Genomic DNA, 13,676 nt, shown 5'->3' with positions numbered 1-13,676 from the left:
TCAGCCAATTTGTGCACAGCAAGCTCCCACACACAGCAACATGACCAGGACCATCGTAATAACGTGGTTTCTTTCTCTGCTGCTGGTTGTGGGATAAATTGTGGTGATAGATGGCCAATCTGTCTGGGCACGAGGGCAAGGAGTAAATCAATTTGGGACTCGTACCCTTCTGATGGGTTTAATCGAAACATTGGGTTTCCCCAGCGCCTTCAAATATGCTAATCCAACAAAGATAGGTTGAAAGGCGAGTTGTGAGGAGGTTACAAAGAGACAGGTAGGTTAGGTGAGTGGATAAAAGATTGGCAAATGGAGGGTAATGTGGGGAAATGTGCGGCTGTCCACTGCGGCAGGAAGGATGGAAAAGCAGAATATTATTTAAATAGAGGGGGATTGCAAAACTTTATACTACCGAGGGAGATGAGCGCTCTGGTGCATTAAAAAGTCGGCATGCAGGCACAGTAATTAATTAGGAAATCAAATAGAATGTTGGCCTTTATTGCAAACGGGGATGAAACATAAAAAAAGGCATAGAACATTACAGTGCAGAAGGAGGCCATTCGGCCCATCAAGTCTGCACCGACCCACTTAAGCCCTCACTTCCACCCTATAACCACTCCTAACCATTTTGGACACTAAGGGCAATTTAGCATGGCCAATCTACCTAACCCGCATGTCTTTGGACTGTGGGAGGAAACCGGAGCAGCCGGTGGAAACCTACGCAGACACGGGGAGGATGTGCAGACTCCGCACAGACAGTGACCCAGCGGGGAATCGAACCTGGGACCCTGACACTGTGAAGCCACAGTGCTATCCACTGCCACCGTGCGGCAACTACAAGTTGTCTTGGGACAACTGTGCAGGGCGTTGGTGAGACTGCCTCGATAGTACTGTGTGCAGATCTGGTCTCTTTATTTAAGGTCGGACCCACTTGCATTGGAAGCAGGTCAGATCCCGAGGACGTGGGGTTTATTTTATGAGGAATGGTGGAGCAGGTTGGGCCTGTACTCATTGGAGATTAGCAGAATGAAAGGTGGCTGCATTGAAATGTATCATATTCTGAAGGGGTTTGGCAGGATGGGTACTGAGACGATGTTTCCCCTCGTGGGGGAATCTAGAATGGGGGGGGCTCAATTTAAAAATAAAGGGGCCTCCTCTTTAAGGTGGAAGTGAGGAGGAATTTCTTCTCTCATGGCTGTATTTGGTATTTAATAATAATAATAGTCGCTTATTGTCACAAGTAGGCTTCAATGAGGTTACTGTGAAAAGCCCCTAGTCGCCACATTTCGGCCCCTGTTCGGGGAGGCCGGTACGGGAATTGAACCCGCGCTGCTGGCATTGTTCTGCATTACAAGCCAGCTGTTTAGCCCGCTGTGCTAAATCAGCTCTTTTTCGGGCACCCCCTACCGCCAGCGCCCCTCCCCCATCACCCCCAGGTACAGACAAGGCTGTGGGAGAGGGCACAGAGCTGGCATGAACTGGTTTAGCACAGTGGGCTGAACAGCTGGCTTGTAATGCAAAACAATGCAGAACAATGCCAGCAGCGCGGGTTCAATTCCCGATTTGGAACTATCTCCCCCCCCCCCCCCCCCCCCCCCCCCTCCCCTTCCAGGGAGCAGTGGAGGCTGAATCATTCAAGGCTGATTTTGACAGATTTGGATTGACGCGGGATATAAGGATGATGGGAGCCAGGCGGAAAGTGGAGGTGAGGCCTCAGTCAGGTCAGCTGTGATGTAATTAAATGGCTGGCATGAACTACATGCCCCACATGGGCCATGTACAATCTGGACCCTGCGGATGGTCACTCTGGGTGGGTGCAGGACCAGATCCACCATCTCTGCTCTCAACACCAGGCGAGGCTCGGTATCTTATATGCTGCATGGGACAGCGTCGCAGCGGGCACTGAGATCTTGGGGTGGTTGTGGTTGGGGCAGCTCACTCGCATTTCTGATTTGGCCACGACCTTAATGCATTTGGTGGGTTTTGTGTTTCTCCAGGTACAATGGTCCAAACCTGGTGCTTAAGTACGACAAAGTCACAAAGAGGCTGCAGAACATGGCGGTTGACGAGCGCAGCTCTCCTTACTACTCTCTCCGCGATCGCCAGGGCAACGCTATTGGTGTGGCAGCCTGTGACATCGATGGTGACGGAAGAGAAGAAATATACTTCCTCAACACCAATAATGCCTTTTCAGGTACATAGAGATTGATAAAAGCAAAACAACCAAGGTTGATTCAGTTTGCCTTCTATCAGCCTGGTAGTCTCATAATACAACAATAATGGAGTTGTGAACTAACCACAGCAATTAATCTCTATCAATGGGTCTACAACAGAGAGCAATAACCAATATGGAGATTGTGAAAACTGCACACCCACAGAATCCTGTTTCTTTCCACCTTTATTAGACTGCACACGTCATGTTTCAAATTACTTGGATATGCATGGCATCCCAAAATGTTATTTTCTGAAATACGTTCATCTAATTTGCATTTGAATGAGTGTTAATATTAACTGTTAATGATACAGTGGACAGGAGACACCTCTCGTTTATTCAAGTGACATTTCATTGTTCTTTTGTTAATTTTACACTTCTAGGGTGGCACGATGGTTAGCACTGTTGCCCCACAGGGACAGGAACCCGGGTTCAATTATGACCTTGGGAGACTGTTTGTGTGAAGTTTTCACTTTCTCCCCGTGTCTGCGTGGGTTTCCTCCGGGTGCTCCGGTTTCCTCCCACAGTCCAAAGATGTGCCGGTTAGGTGGAGTTATAGGGATAGGGCGGGGGAGTGGGCCCATGTCGGGCTCTGTTGGAAGGTTGGTGCAGACTGGGTTGGTGCCGAATGGCCCCCCTTCTGCACTGTGGGGATGAGAGTGGTGCCATTGAAGACGTTCCCAGGCATTGCCAGGTCCGGTCAGCACAGGTGTAATGCGGAGTAAAGAAGTAAACAAGACCCAACAAAGGCTGGTCAACAGCTTCCGAGATGTGTCACCTCTGAGCGTAGACCCATGGCAGGAAGGGTCTTGGTAACATACACAGTACAAGTGAAGGCAGCTCGTGGAAGATTGTGGGAAGGATTGTAAGGATTTTCTTCGGCGATGCATTTCCACTCTCTTCCTGGGAATCTCCCGCTGCCACCGAATTCCGAGGAGCATGGTTGTTTCAGGGATCTGATGTCAGGCCTACAAACATCATGTCCCACCCAGTGGAGCTGGTTTTGAGCGATCAGCACCTTCGCTCGGTCAGTTGTGTTGGGAGAGGACGCTGCTGTTGGACCGTCTTTCCTGCCACTGGATTTGGAGAATCTTATGAAGGCACCGCTGGTGCTACCTCTCCAGTGCTTTGAGCTGCCATCTGCAGGCAAATCGCTCTTCCTCCTCACTCCCTATATGCCCATTGCCCCTCTCTGTACATCCCCTCGCGCGTTGCAACTTCAAGCTGCGTCCCTCACTCCTACTCCTGGTTTTTATATCTGCTTGTTGAGAGGGACAATACTAAAGAGAGACTGTTAACAATGCCCGCTAACATGGGTACCATGGGGGTAAACTGGGTGAGCAGCAGTTTAGTGTGATGTTTGAGCGTATGGGAGATGGGTTTCATGGACTTGATGAGCTTACAGAGGACAGGAGGGGAGATAGGAGTGAATGATCCATGTTCAAGGCTGGGGCATGGTGAATTTTAGAGGAAGTTTGAGCTATTGGAAGGGAGGAATAAGGCAGAAGCAGTGGATTGGATAATCCTGACCTACGTAACAAAGAAGTCCATTAGATCTCCAAACTTATAGTTGGAGTTGAGGGTGAAGGGGATAGGGGAGAGGGGCTTAAGAAGAGGGGTTTGCCGTAGAAATAAGTAGTTGGGTGTATCCTTTGCATCCCAGGATGATCCTGGATTAGTGAGCAGTTTTAGCAGACGAGAGCGCGATAGTGTTTTAAGTAGTCCAGGCAGATCAGTCCGTGAGTGGCGACATCAGGGCCGGGATTCTCCCCTACCCGGCGAGGCGGGGGGTCCCGGCGTGATGGAGTGGCGTGAGCCACTCCGCACCTTTAGGGGCCAAGCCCTCACTTTGAGGGGCTAGGCCCGCGCCGGAGTGGTTGGCGCTCCGCCGGCTGGCGGGAAAGGCCTTTGGTGAAGACCATGGCGAAGGCGGAAGGAAAAGAGTGCCCCCACGGCACAGGCCCGCCCGCCGATCGGTGTGCCCCGATCGCGGGCCAGGCCATCGTGGGGGCACCCCCCGGGGCCAGATCACCCCATGCCCCCCCCCAGGGCCCCGGAGCCCGCCCGCGCCGCCTGCTCCCGCCGGTAAGGTAGGTGGTTTGATCCACGCCGGCGGGAGAGGGTTGGCAGCGGCGGAATTCGGCTCATCGCGGGCCGGAGAATCGCCGTGGGAGGGGGGGGGGGGGGCTGCCGACTGGCGCAGCGAGATTCCTGCCCCCGCCGAATCTTTGGAGGCGGAGAATTCGGGACATGGCGGGGGCGGGATTGATGCCGGTCCCCGGCGATTCTCCGACCTGGCAGGGGGGTCGGAAAATCCCGCCCCAGTTGTCTGTCATGTTTTTACAAGTTTGCAACTGGACAGGAGGGATTTGGAGAGTTGGGTTTTGAGTGAGCTGAGGAATGGATTATTTCAGTGGTGGACGGAGGAAGAGACAGTGCAGCCTCCCTCCAAACTCCATCCACATTACTCCAGCAATCTGCCCCAGTGGCAGCACAACAATAGTCCTCCTGCTACTGCTTTACTCGTCACTCGTCAATGGGTCACTCGTCACCCATTTACCCTGTCATCTCCGTCAGTACGGAATCCATTAGCACTCCTGTACTGAAGGGCCATATAGTTTTGTTATATTACGATATGTAATATATTTATTACTTTCTTAATCAAGCTGAGTTGTTAAATGATAGCCATAATCTTCCAGTAATGATCAAGTAATTTATTGAGTAATATAAAATAATGTTGTGAGTTCTTTTTACTTAATACTGAACTAGTAAAACAAAGAAACAACACTGTACAATATTAACTATTGAATAAGTTGATATAAAACTCTGATAACTAATAACTTCTTCTCTCTAGCTTTCTCACTTCTGTTCTCTCTGCAGTCCTGATACACACTCCTCCAAGCAAGAGCGGGAAAACATTTATATAGGTCCTGATAGTGTGGCCATCTAGTGTTCATTTGCCTGTACTGGCTTAACTTAGTCTGATCATGTATTATGTAAATACAGAGATCGCTACAGGTTTAAGCTTCCGAAAGGTTATTTCTGAGGCAGATGTTGTGGGGGGAGGGGGGGAGGAGAGGGGGGAGGGGGGGGATAAAGGAAGGGAAAGAGTGGAAGAGAGGGACCAAGCACGAAAGAGGGGAGAGGGAGAGAGAGAGATAGGTAGTCCGCTTTTCCAGACCTCCCCGCCTCTCCCTCCGCCACCTGGTGGTGGAGGCAGACGCCAGGATGTTCTGGTCCTGCCAATGCCGACGGCATTTTGCGTGGCTCGCTCGCCATCGCCGGGGAACCCACCATGGGGGTTGTGGGGTGGGTGGGGGGGTGGGGGGTCACCTCCGGGAGATCCTGCCAGTGAGAAGGGCTGCAATATCCCGCCCAGGGAGTGAGTGAGAGAAGACATTTGGTTGAGTTTGCAGTGTTGTAGGTCGTGTTGTTCCTCGTACTCGGAAATAAGACCATTCAACCAAAATGGTTGCAAGCTCTTGGCACGGTGCCGAGTTGTGGGGGAGCTAGGGGGCCATTGAATAGCTGAGCTGGCGTCACAAACCTCCCCAGCAAAGAGCAATAGATTCTTTCAGCTCAGCCCACCTGAGGTCGAGAAGCTGGGTTTCCATTGCTCACTGAAATCCCAATGAGAAATGTGAAAAGCTAATATTTCAATCAGAATACATCAGTGGTCAAGACAACAGCAAGTTACTAAAACCACCATTGGAAATTCAGTTGTCCCATGTGCCCTGCGATGTAACATAATGAGAGGAGAGCGAAAGAGAAAAATAATAATAAGTGGAAAGGCTGGCCGTGGAACGATTGAAAGAGTGAGGCAGGTGATGGAAAGCATTGAGGAGCTGGACACGGAAGGAAGAGAGCTGTAGAAAGGCCAGTGCGGTATAAGACATTCCGTCTAGGGAGAGAATTCTATTAGAGCCAGAGTCCGAGACAGAGGACATTTGAGAGCTGTGGGAGGATTGTTGCTACAACCTCCCAACATCGAGACAACTTGGTGCCAATAACAATTAGCAGCCTTTTGACGTCTATTAGCCATTGTTTTCCAGCAGGAATATTCCCTTTCCCATTAAATTACTTACCCGAAGTGCTGATTAGCAGAGCGAGGGATGGTTGTCTGATGACTTTATAACGGAATTTGATGCATTTGTCACGTGGTGAGTGGATAAATTGATTCACTTTGGCCAGAGTCTCAGTAAAGGCACTTTACAACAATTTGGAAATATTACACTTGACAATATTAATTTGACAGCCTCTTTCTGTCATGTCCATAAACATTTAGCATTGAACAAATGACTGGCGAGCTTATTTGGAGGAATTGTAGCGATTGAGAGCGCAATATTATGAATTATAATCAGTAGATGTGGTCCCCGATCTAGGGGTTACTACACCTGACAGTACAAGGGAGCTGGATTGAGAAGAGCAAAAAGGCACAGTCATTCACACAAGGAATCGGTTTGGACTAGGTATCGAGTTCAATAGTCGGAGAGCTGGAATGGAAGCTTGGGGCGGCATGGTGGCACAGTGGGTAACATTGCTGCCTCACTGCTCCGGGGACCTGGGTTCGATTCTGACCTCGGGTGACTGTCTGTGTGGAGTTTGTACTTTCTCCCCGTGTGTGCGTGGGTTTCCTCCGGGCGCTCCGGTTTCCTCCCACAGTCCAAAGATCTGCAGGTTAGGTGGGATTACGGGGCTACAGGGATTGGGTGGGGGAAGTGGGTCTAGGTAGGGTGCACTTCACAGAATCACAGAAAAATACAGGACAGAAAAGGCCCTTCGGCCCATCGAGTTCCCACCGCCGCATGAGAGACCCTGACTTGCCCACCTCATCCCATTTGCCAGCACTTGGCCCATAGCCTTGAATGTGAAGACCTGCCAATTGATCATCCAAGTATTTTTTAAAGGATGTGAGGCAACCTGCCTCTAGCTCCCTCCCAGGGACATGTTTCGAGAGTCGGTGCAGACTCAATAGGCCAAATGGTCTCCTTGTGCACTTTGGGTTCCTGTGGTTCTATGGTCAGTAGAAAAGATATGGGGGCTATCTTCAACTAGTACTTTCACATTTCGTGGTCTCAAAAACGGACATTGGCTTTTTGCACATAGGGAGCAGGGACAGTGCAATGCGATGTCCCAGCTGCTGTTAGAGAGACATTCAGGCAGGTGAGCACTACCGCCTGAAGCAGGCCTCCCAAAAAGCAACCTGGGGTCTTACACTGGTTTTAACTTTCAGCAAGAAATGTGCGGACTGTGGTGTGTTGCTATTCACACTGGCCATTGATTGGCCCAAACAATGACCTTTGCTGAACTTCAGGAATACTTCAACTTTGAAATTTTCATCCTTGTTCTCATAAAGCATCCTCCAGCTCTGTAACCCTCTGGGAACACTGGACCCCTTCAGCTCTGTGACCATCTGGGAATACTGCAATCCTTCACCTCTGTAACCCTCTGGGAACACTGGGATCCTCCATCTCTGTGACCCTCTGGGAACATTGGGCTCCTTCAGCTCTGTGACCCTCTGGGAACACTGGGCTCCTCCAGCTCTGTAACCCTCTGGGAACACTGGGTTCCTCCAGCTCTGTAACCCTCTGGGAACACTGGGCTCCTCCAGCTCTGTAACCCTCTGGGAACACTGGGTTCCTCCAGCTCTGTAACCCTCTGGGAACACTGCAATCCTTCAGCTCTGTAACCCTCTGGGAACACTGGGTTCCTCCAGCTCTGTAACCCTATGGGAACACTGCAATCCTTCAGCTCTGTAACCCTCTGGGAACACTGGGTTCCTCCAGCTCTGTAACCCTCTGGGAACACTGGACTCTGCCAGCTCTGTGACCCTCTGGGAACACTGTGTTCTGCCAGCTCTGTAATCCTCTGGGAACACTGGGTTCCTCCAGCTCTGTAACCCTCTGGGAACACTGGACTCTGCCAGCTCTGTGACCCTCTGGGAACACTGTGTTCTGCCAGCTCTGTAACCCTCTGGGAACACTGGGCTCCTCCAGCTCTGTAACCCTCTGGGAACACTGGGTTCCTCCAGCTCTGTAACCCTCTGGGAACACTGCAATCCTTCAGCTCTGTAACCCTCTGGGAACACTGGGTTCCTCCAGCTCTGTAACCCTCTGGGAACACTGTGTTCTGCCAGCTCTGTGTCCCTCTGGGAACACTGTGTTCTGCCAGCTCTGTGTCCCTCTGGGAACACTGTGTTCTGCCAGCTCTGTAACCCTCTGGGAACAGTGTGTTCTGCCAGCTCTGTAACCCTCTGGGAGCACTGGGTTCCTCCAGCTCTGTAACCCTCTGGGAACACTGCAATCCTTCAGCTCTGTAACCCTCTGGGAACACTGCAATCCTTCAGCTCTGTAACCCTCTGGGAACACTGGGCTCCTCCAGCTCTGTAACCCTCTGGGAACACTGAACAAAGGTAAAACAAATTGAGGGAGAACTAGGAAATAGGGCCAGTATGGCTCTGAGGAAGAGCAGACAGGGAGATTTTGCTGAAAACAGTGGGACTGGTAGCACGGTAGCATTGTGGATAGCACAATCACTTCACAGCTCCAGGGTCCCAGGTTCAATTCCGGCTTGGGTCACTGTCTGTGCGGAGTCTGCACATCCTCCCCGTGTCTGCGTGGGTTTCCTCCGGGTGCTCCGGTTTCCTCCCACAGTCCAAAGATGTGTGGGTTGGGTGGATTGGCCATGCTAAATTGCCCGTAGTGTTAGGTTAGTGGGGGGATTATTGGGTTACGGATATAGGGTGGGTTTGAGTAGGGTGATCCTGGCTCGGCACAACATCGAGGGCCGAAGGGCCTGTTCTGTGCTGTACTGTTCTATGTTCTATGTTCTATGGTGGCCTGAAGTGCATATGTTTTAATGCAAGAAGTATAACCGGTAAGGCAGGTGAACTTAGAGCTTGGATTAGTACTTGGAACTATAATGTTGTTGCCATTACAGAGACCTGGTTGAGGGAAGGACAGGATTGGCAGCTAAACGTTCCAGGATTTAGATGTTTGAGGTGGGATAAAGGGCGATGTAAAAGGGGTGGAGGAGTTGCGCTACTGGTTAGGGAGAATATCACAGCTGTGCTGTGGGACGACACCTCAGAGGGCAGCGAGGCTATATGGGTAGAGATCAGGAAAAAGAAGGGTGCAGTCACAATGTTGGGGGTTTACTACAGTCCTCCCAACAGGCAGCGGGAGATAGAGGAGCAGATAGGTAGACAGATTCTGGAAAGGAGTAAAAGCAACAGGGTTGTTGTGATGGGAGACTTCAACTTCCCCAATATTGACTGGGACTCACTTAGCGCTAGGGGCTTAGACGGGGCAGAGTTTGTAAGGAGCATCCAGGAGGGCTTCTTAAAACAATATGTAGATAGTCCAACTAGGGAAGGGACTGTACTGGACCTGGTATTGGGGAATGGACCTGGTATTGGGGAATGAGCCCGGCCAGGTGGTAGAAGTTTCAGTAGGGGACCATTTCGGGAACAGTGACCACAATTCAGTAAGTTTTAAAGTGCTGGTGGACAAGGATAAGAGTGGTCCTAGGGTGAATGTGCTAAATTGGGGGAAGGCTAATTATAACAATATTAGGCAGGAAGTGAAGAACCTAGATTGGGGGCGGATGTTTGAGGGAAAATCAACATCTGACATGTGGGAGGCTTTGAAATGTCAGTTGAAAGGAATTCAGGACCGGCATGTTCCTGTGCGGAAGAAGGATAAATACGGCAAATTTCGGGAACCTTGGATAACAAGGGATATTGTCGGCGTCATCAAAAAGAAAAAGGAGGCATTTGTCAGGGCTAGAAGGCTGGAAACAGATGAAGACTGTGTGGAATATAAGGAAAATAGCAAGGAACTTAAGCAAGGAGTCAGGAGGGCTAGAAGGGGTCAGGAAAAGTCATTGGCAAATAGGGTTAAGGAAAATCCCAAGGCTTTTTACATGTACATAAAAAGCAAGAGGGTAGCCAGGGGAAGGGTTGGCCCACTGAAGGACAGGCGAGGGAATCTACGTGTGGAGCCAAAGGAAATGGGCGAGGTACTAAATTAATACTTTGCATCAGTATTTACCAAAGAGAAGGAATTTGTGGATGTTGATTCTGGAGAAGGGTGTATAAATAGCCTAGTTCACATTGAGATCCAAAAAGATGAGGTGTCGGGCATCTTTAAAAATATTAAGGTAGATAAGCCCCCAGGGCCTGATGGGATCTACCCCAGAATACTGAAGGAGGCTAGAGAGGAAATTGCTGAGGCCTTGACAGAAATCTTTGGATCCTCACTGTCTTCAGGTTTATGTCCTGGAGGACTGGAGAATAGCCAATGTTGTTCCTTTGTTTAAGAAGGGGAGCAAGGATAATCTAGGGAAATACAGGCCGGTGAGCCTTACGTCAGTGGTCGGGAAATTACTGGAGAGAATTCTTCGAGACAGGATCTACTCCCATTTGGAAGCGAATGGACGGATGAGCGAGAGGCAGCACAGTTTTGTGAAGAGGAGGTCGTGTCTCACTAACTTGATAGAGTTTTTCGAGGAGGTCACAAAGATGATTGATGCAGGTAGGGCAGTGGATGTTGTCTATATGGACTTCAGTAAGGCCTTTGACAAGGTCCCTAATAGCAGACTGGTACAAAAGGTGAAGTCACACGGGATCAGGAGTGAGCTGGCAAGATGGATACAGAACTGGCTAGGTCATGGAAGGCAGAGAGTAGCAATGGAAGGTGCTTTTCAGATTGGAGGGCTGTGACTAGTGGTGTTCCGTAGGGATCAGTGCTGGGATCTGTGATCGTCACTACTGTTGTATATATCGCATATGAGGTGTATTACAGTAAGGCTCCTGTACTACAGGTGCGGGGGTAGATCCCTGCCTGCTGGCTCCGCCCAGTAGGCGGAGTATAAATGTGTGGGCTCTCCGAGCTGCAGCCATTTCGGCAGCAGCTGCGGGAGGCTACACATCTCTGCGTATAAAAGTCTCGATTACTCTCTACTCTCGTCTCGTCGTAATTGATAGTGCATCATGACTTTGGTGTTCATAGTGATTTGGAGGAAAATGTAACTGGTCTGATTAGTAAGTTTGCAGACGACACAAAGGTTGGTGGAATTACGGATAGCGATGAGGACTGTTAGAGGATGCAGCAGGATTTAGATCGTTTGGAGACTTGGGCGGAGAGATGGCAGATGAAGTTTAATCCGGACAAATGTGAGGTAATACATTTTGGAAGGTCTAATGCAGGTAGGGAATATACAGTGAATGGTAGAACCCTCAAGAGTATTGACAGTCAGAGAGATCTAGGTGTACAGGTCCACAGGTCACTGAAAGGGGCAACACAGGTGGAGAAGGTAGTCAAGAAGGCATACGGCATGCTTGCCTTCATTGGCCGGGGCATTGAGTATAAAAATTGGCAAGTCATATTGCAGCTGTATAGAACCTTAGTTAGGCCACACTTGGAGTATAGTGTTCAATTCTGGTCGCCACACTACCAGAAGGATGTGGAGGCTTTAGAGAGGGTGCAGAAGAGATTACCAGGATGTTGCCTGGTGTGGAGGGCATTAGCTATGAGGAGAGGTTAAATAAACTTGGTTTGTTCTCACTGGAACGACGGAGGTTGAGGGGCAACCTGATAGAGGTCTACAAAATTATGAGGGGCATAGACAGGGTGGATAGTCAGAGGCTTTCTCCCAGGGTAGAGGGGTCAATAACTAGGGGGCATAGGTTTAAGGTGCGAGGGGCAAGGTTTAGAGGAGATGTACGAGGCAAGTTTTTTACACAGAGGGTAGTGGGTGCCTGGAACTCGCTGCCGGAGGAGGTGGTGGAAGCAGGGACGATAATGACATTTAAGGGGCATCTTGACAAATACATGAATAGGATGGGAATAGAGGGATATGGACCCAGGAAGTGCAGAAGATTTTAGTTTGGACAGGCATCATGGTCAGCACAGGCTTGGAGGGCCGAAGGGCCTGTTCCTGTGCTGTACTTTTCTTTGTTCTTTGTTCTTTGTACTCCAGCTCTGTGACCCTCTGGGAACAATGCATCTTGTAAATTGCTGATAGCATTCGCTCCACCATTGGCAGCAGTGGCTTTACCTGCCAAGGCCTCAGGCTCTGGTGCTTTCTAAACCTCTCCATCTCACACTTCTCTCTCTCCCTTTAAGAGTCTTTCTTTGACAAATATGTTGTCCACCTGCCCTAATAGCTCAGATTCCAGAGACCAGACGTACCATCCAAGATGCACGCTGAGGCCCTGTGGACATCACAGTATAATTACTCCATGGGGTTCACCTCGAGGTTCGATTCAAAGACTTTGGACTGGCCCAGATTATCTACCTGGATGGTTACAGAGGGAATGCTGAACAGGAAACTACTCATCCAAAATCTTGTGTAACTGTACAATGGACACTCTGATAGCGTCCCCTGACTACCGACATTGATCCCCAACTCCTCTTCTGACCCCACAATTTCCCCTGACCCAACCAAACCACCCTCCGACCTGACAACCCCTTCCCAACCTGACCTGAGGACTCCCTGACCCACCTACCCACCCACCCGGACTCTCCGACCCACCTACCCACCCACCTGGACTCCCCGACCCACCTACCCACCCACCCGGACTCCCCAACCCACCTACCCACCCACCTGGACTCCCCGACCCACCTACCCACCCACCTGGATTCCCCGACCCACCTACCCACCCACCCGTCCAGCATGTCCAGCTCCCCCAGTCAGTAACACACTGCAAAGCTGCTTAAACGCTCCAAAGCTTTTTAGTGTGTTAGTGAACACTGACCAGAATATGGCAGCTGGTTCTGTTCAAAGGGTGAGTTGTTTATACATCCCCTCCCTCCCCAGGCACACGATGGGAAGCCCCCCCACACCGGGAATGCAGCACAATGAGGTCCCCCCCATCCCCCCAATCCAGCACAACGAGGCCCCCCCCACCCCGCCCATCCAGCAGGATGAGGCCTCCCCCCCCCCCGATACAGCAGGATGAGGCCCCCCCCACCCCGCCCATCCAGCAGGATGAGGCCTCCCCCCCCCCCCCCCGATACAGCAGGATGATTCCCCCCCCCACCCTGCCCATCCAGCAGGATGAGGCCCCCCCCACCCCCCCCCCCCCCGATCCAGCAGGATGAGGCCCCCCCCCCCCCCGATACCGCAGGATGATTCCCCCCCCACCCTGCCCATCCAGCAGGATGAGGCCCCCCCCACCCCACCCCTCCCGATCCAGCAGGATGAGGCCCCCCCCACCCCCCCCCCCCCCGATCCAGCAGGATGAGGCCCCCTCCACCCACCCCCCCGATACAGCAGGATGATCCCCCCCCCACCCTGCCCATCCAGCAGGATGAGGCCCCCCCCACCCCCCCCCCCGATCCAGCAGGATGAGGCCCCCTCCATCCCCCCCCGATACAGCAGGATGATCCCCCCCCCCCATCCAGCAGGATGAGGCCCCCCCCACCCCCCCACCCCCGATCCAGCAGGATGAGGCCCCCTCCAT

The 13,676-nt window shown here is 51.3% G+C and overlaps 1 protein-coding gene across 2 annotated transcripts in view; it reads left to right on the top strand.

Moving 5' to 3' along the window:
* Window positions 1-13,676, top strand: part of crtac1b (cartilage acidic protein 1b) — a 373,155-nt gene that overhangs the window by 111,619 nt on the left and 247,860 nt on the right. For both annotated transcript variants that reach the window (XM_038773324.1, XM_038773323.1), the window contains exon 3: window positions 1,995-2,191. In XM_038773324.1, the coding sequence (XP_038629252.1) occupies window positions 1,995-2,191 (197 nt within the window). The remainder of the gene's footprint in view (window positions 1-1,994; window positions 2,192-13,676) is intronic.

The sequence above is a fragment of the Scyliorhinus canicula genome, chromosome 16 (genome assembly GCF_902713615.1).
Source record: "Scyliorhinus canicula chromosome 16, sScyCan1.1, whole genome shotgun sequence".
NCBI classification, from domain to species: domain Eukaryota; kingdom Metazoa; phylum Chordata; class Chondrichthyes; order Carcharhiniformes; family Scyliorhinidae; genus Scyliorhinus; species Scyliorhinus canicula.
Note: the sequence above shows the minus strand (reverse complement) of the source record. Positions and strands in the feature narration are given on the sequence as shown.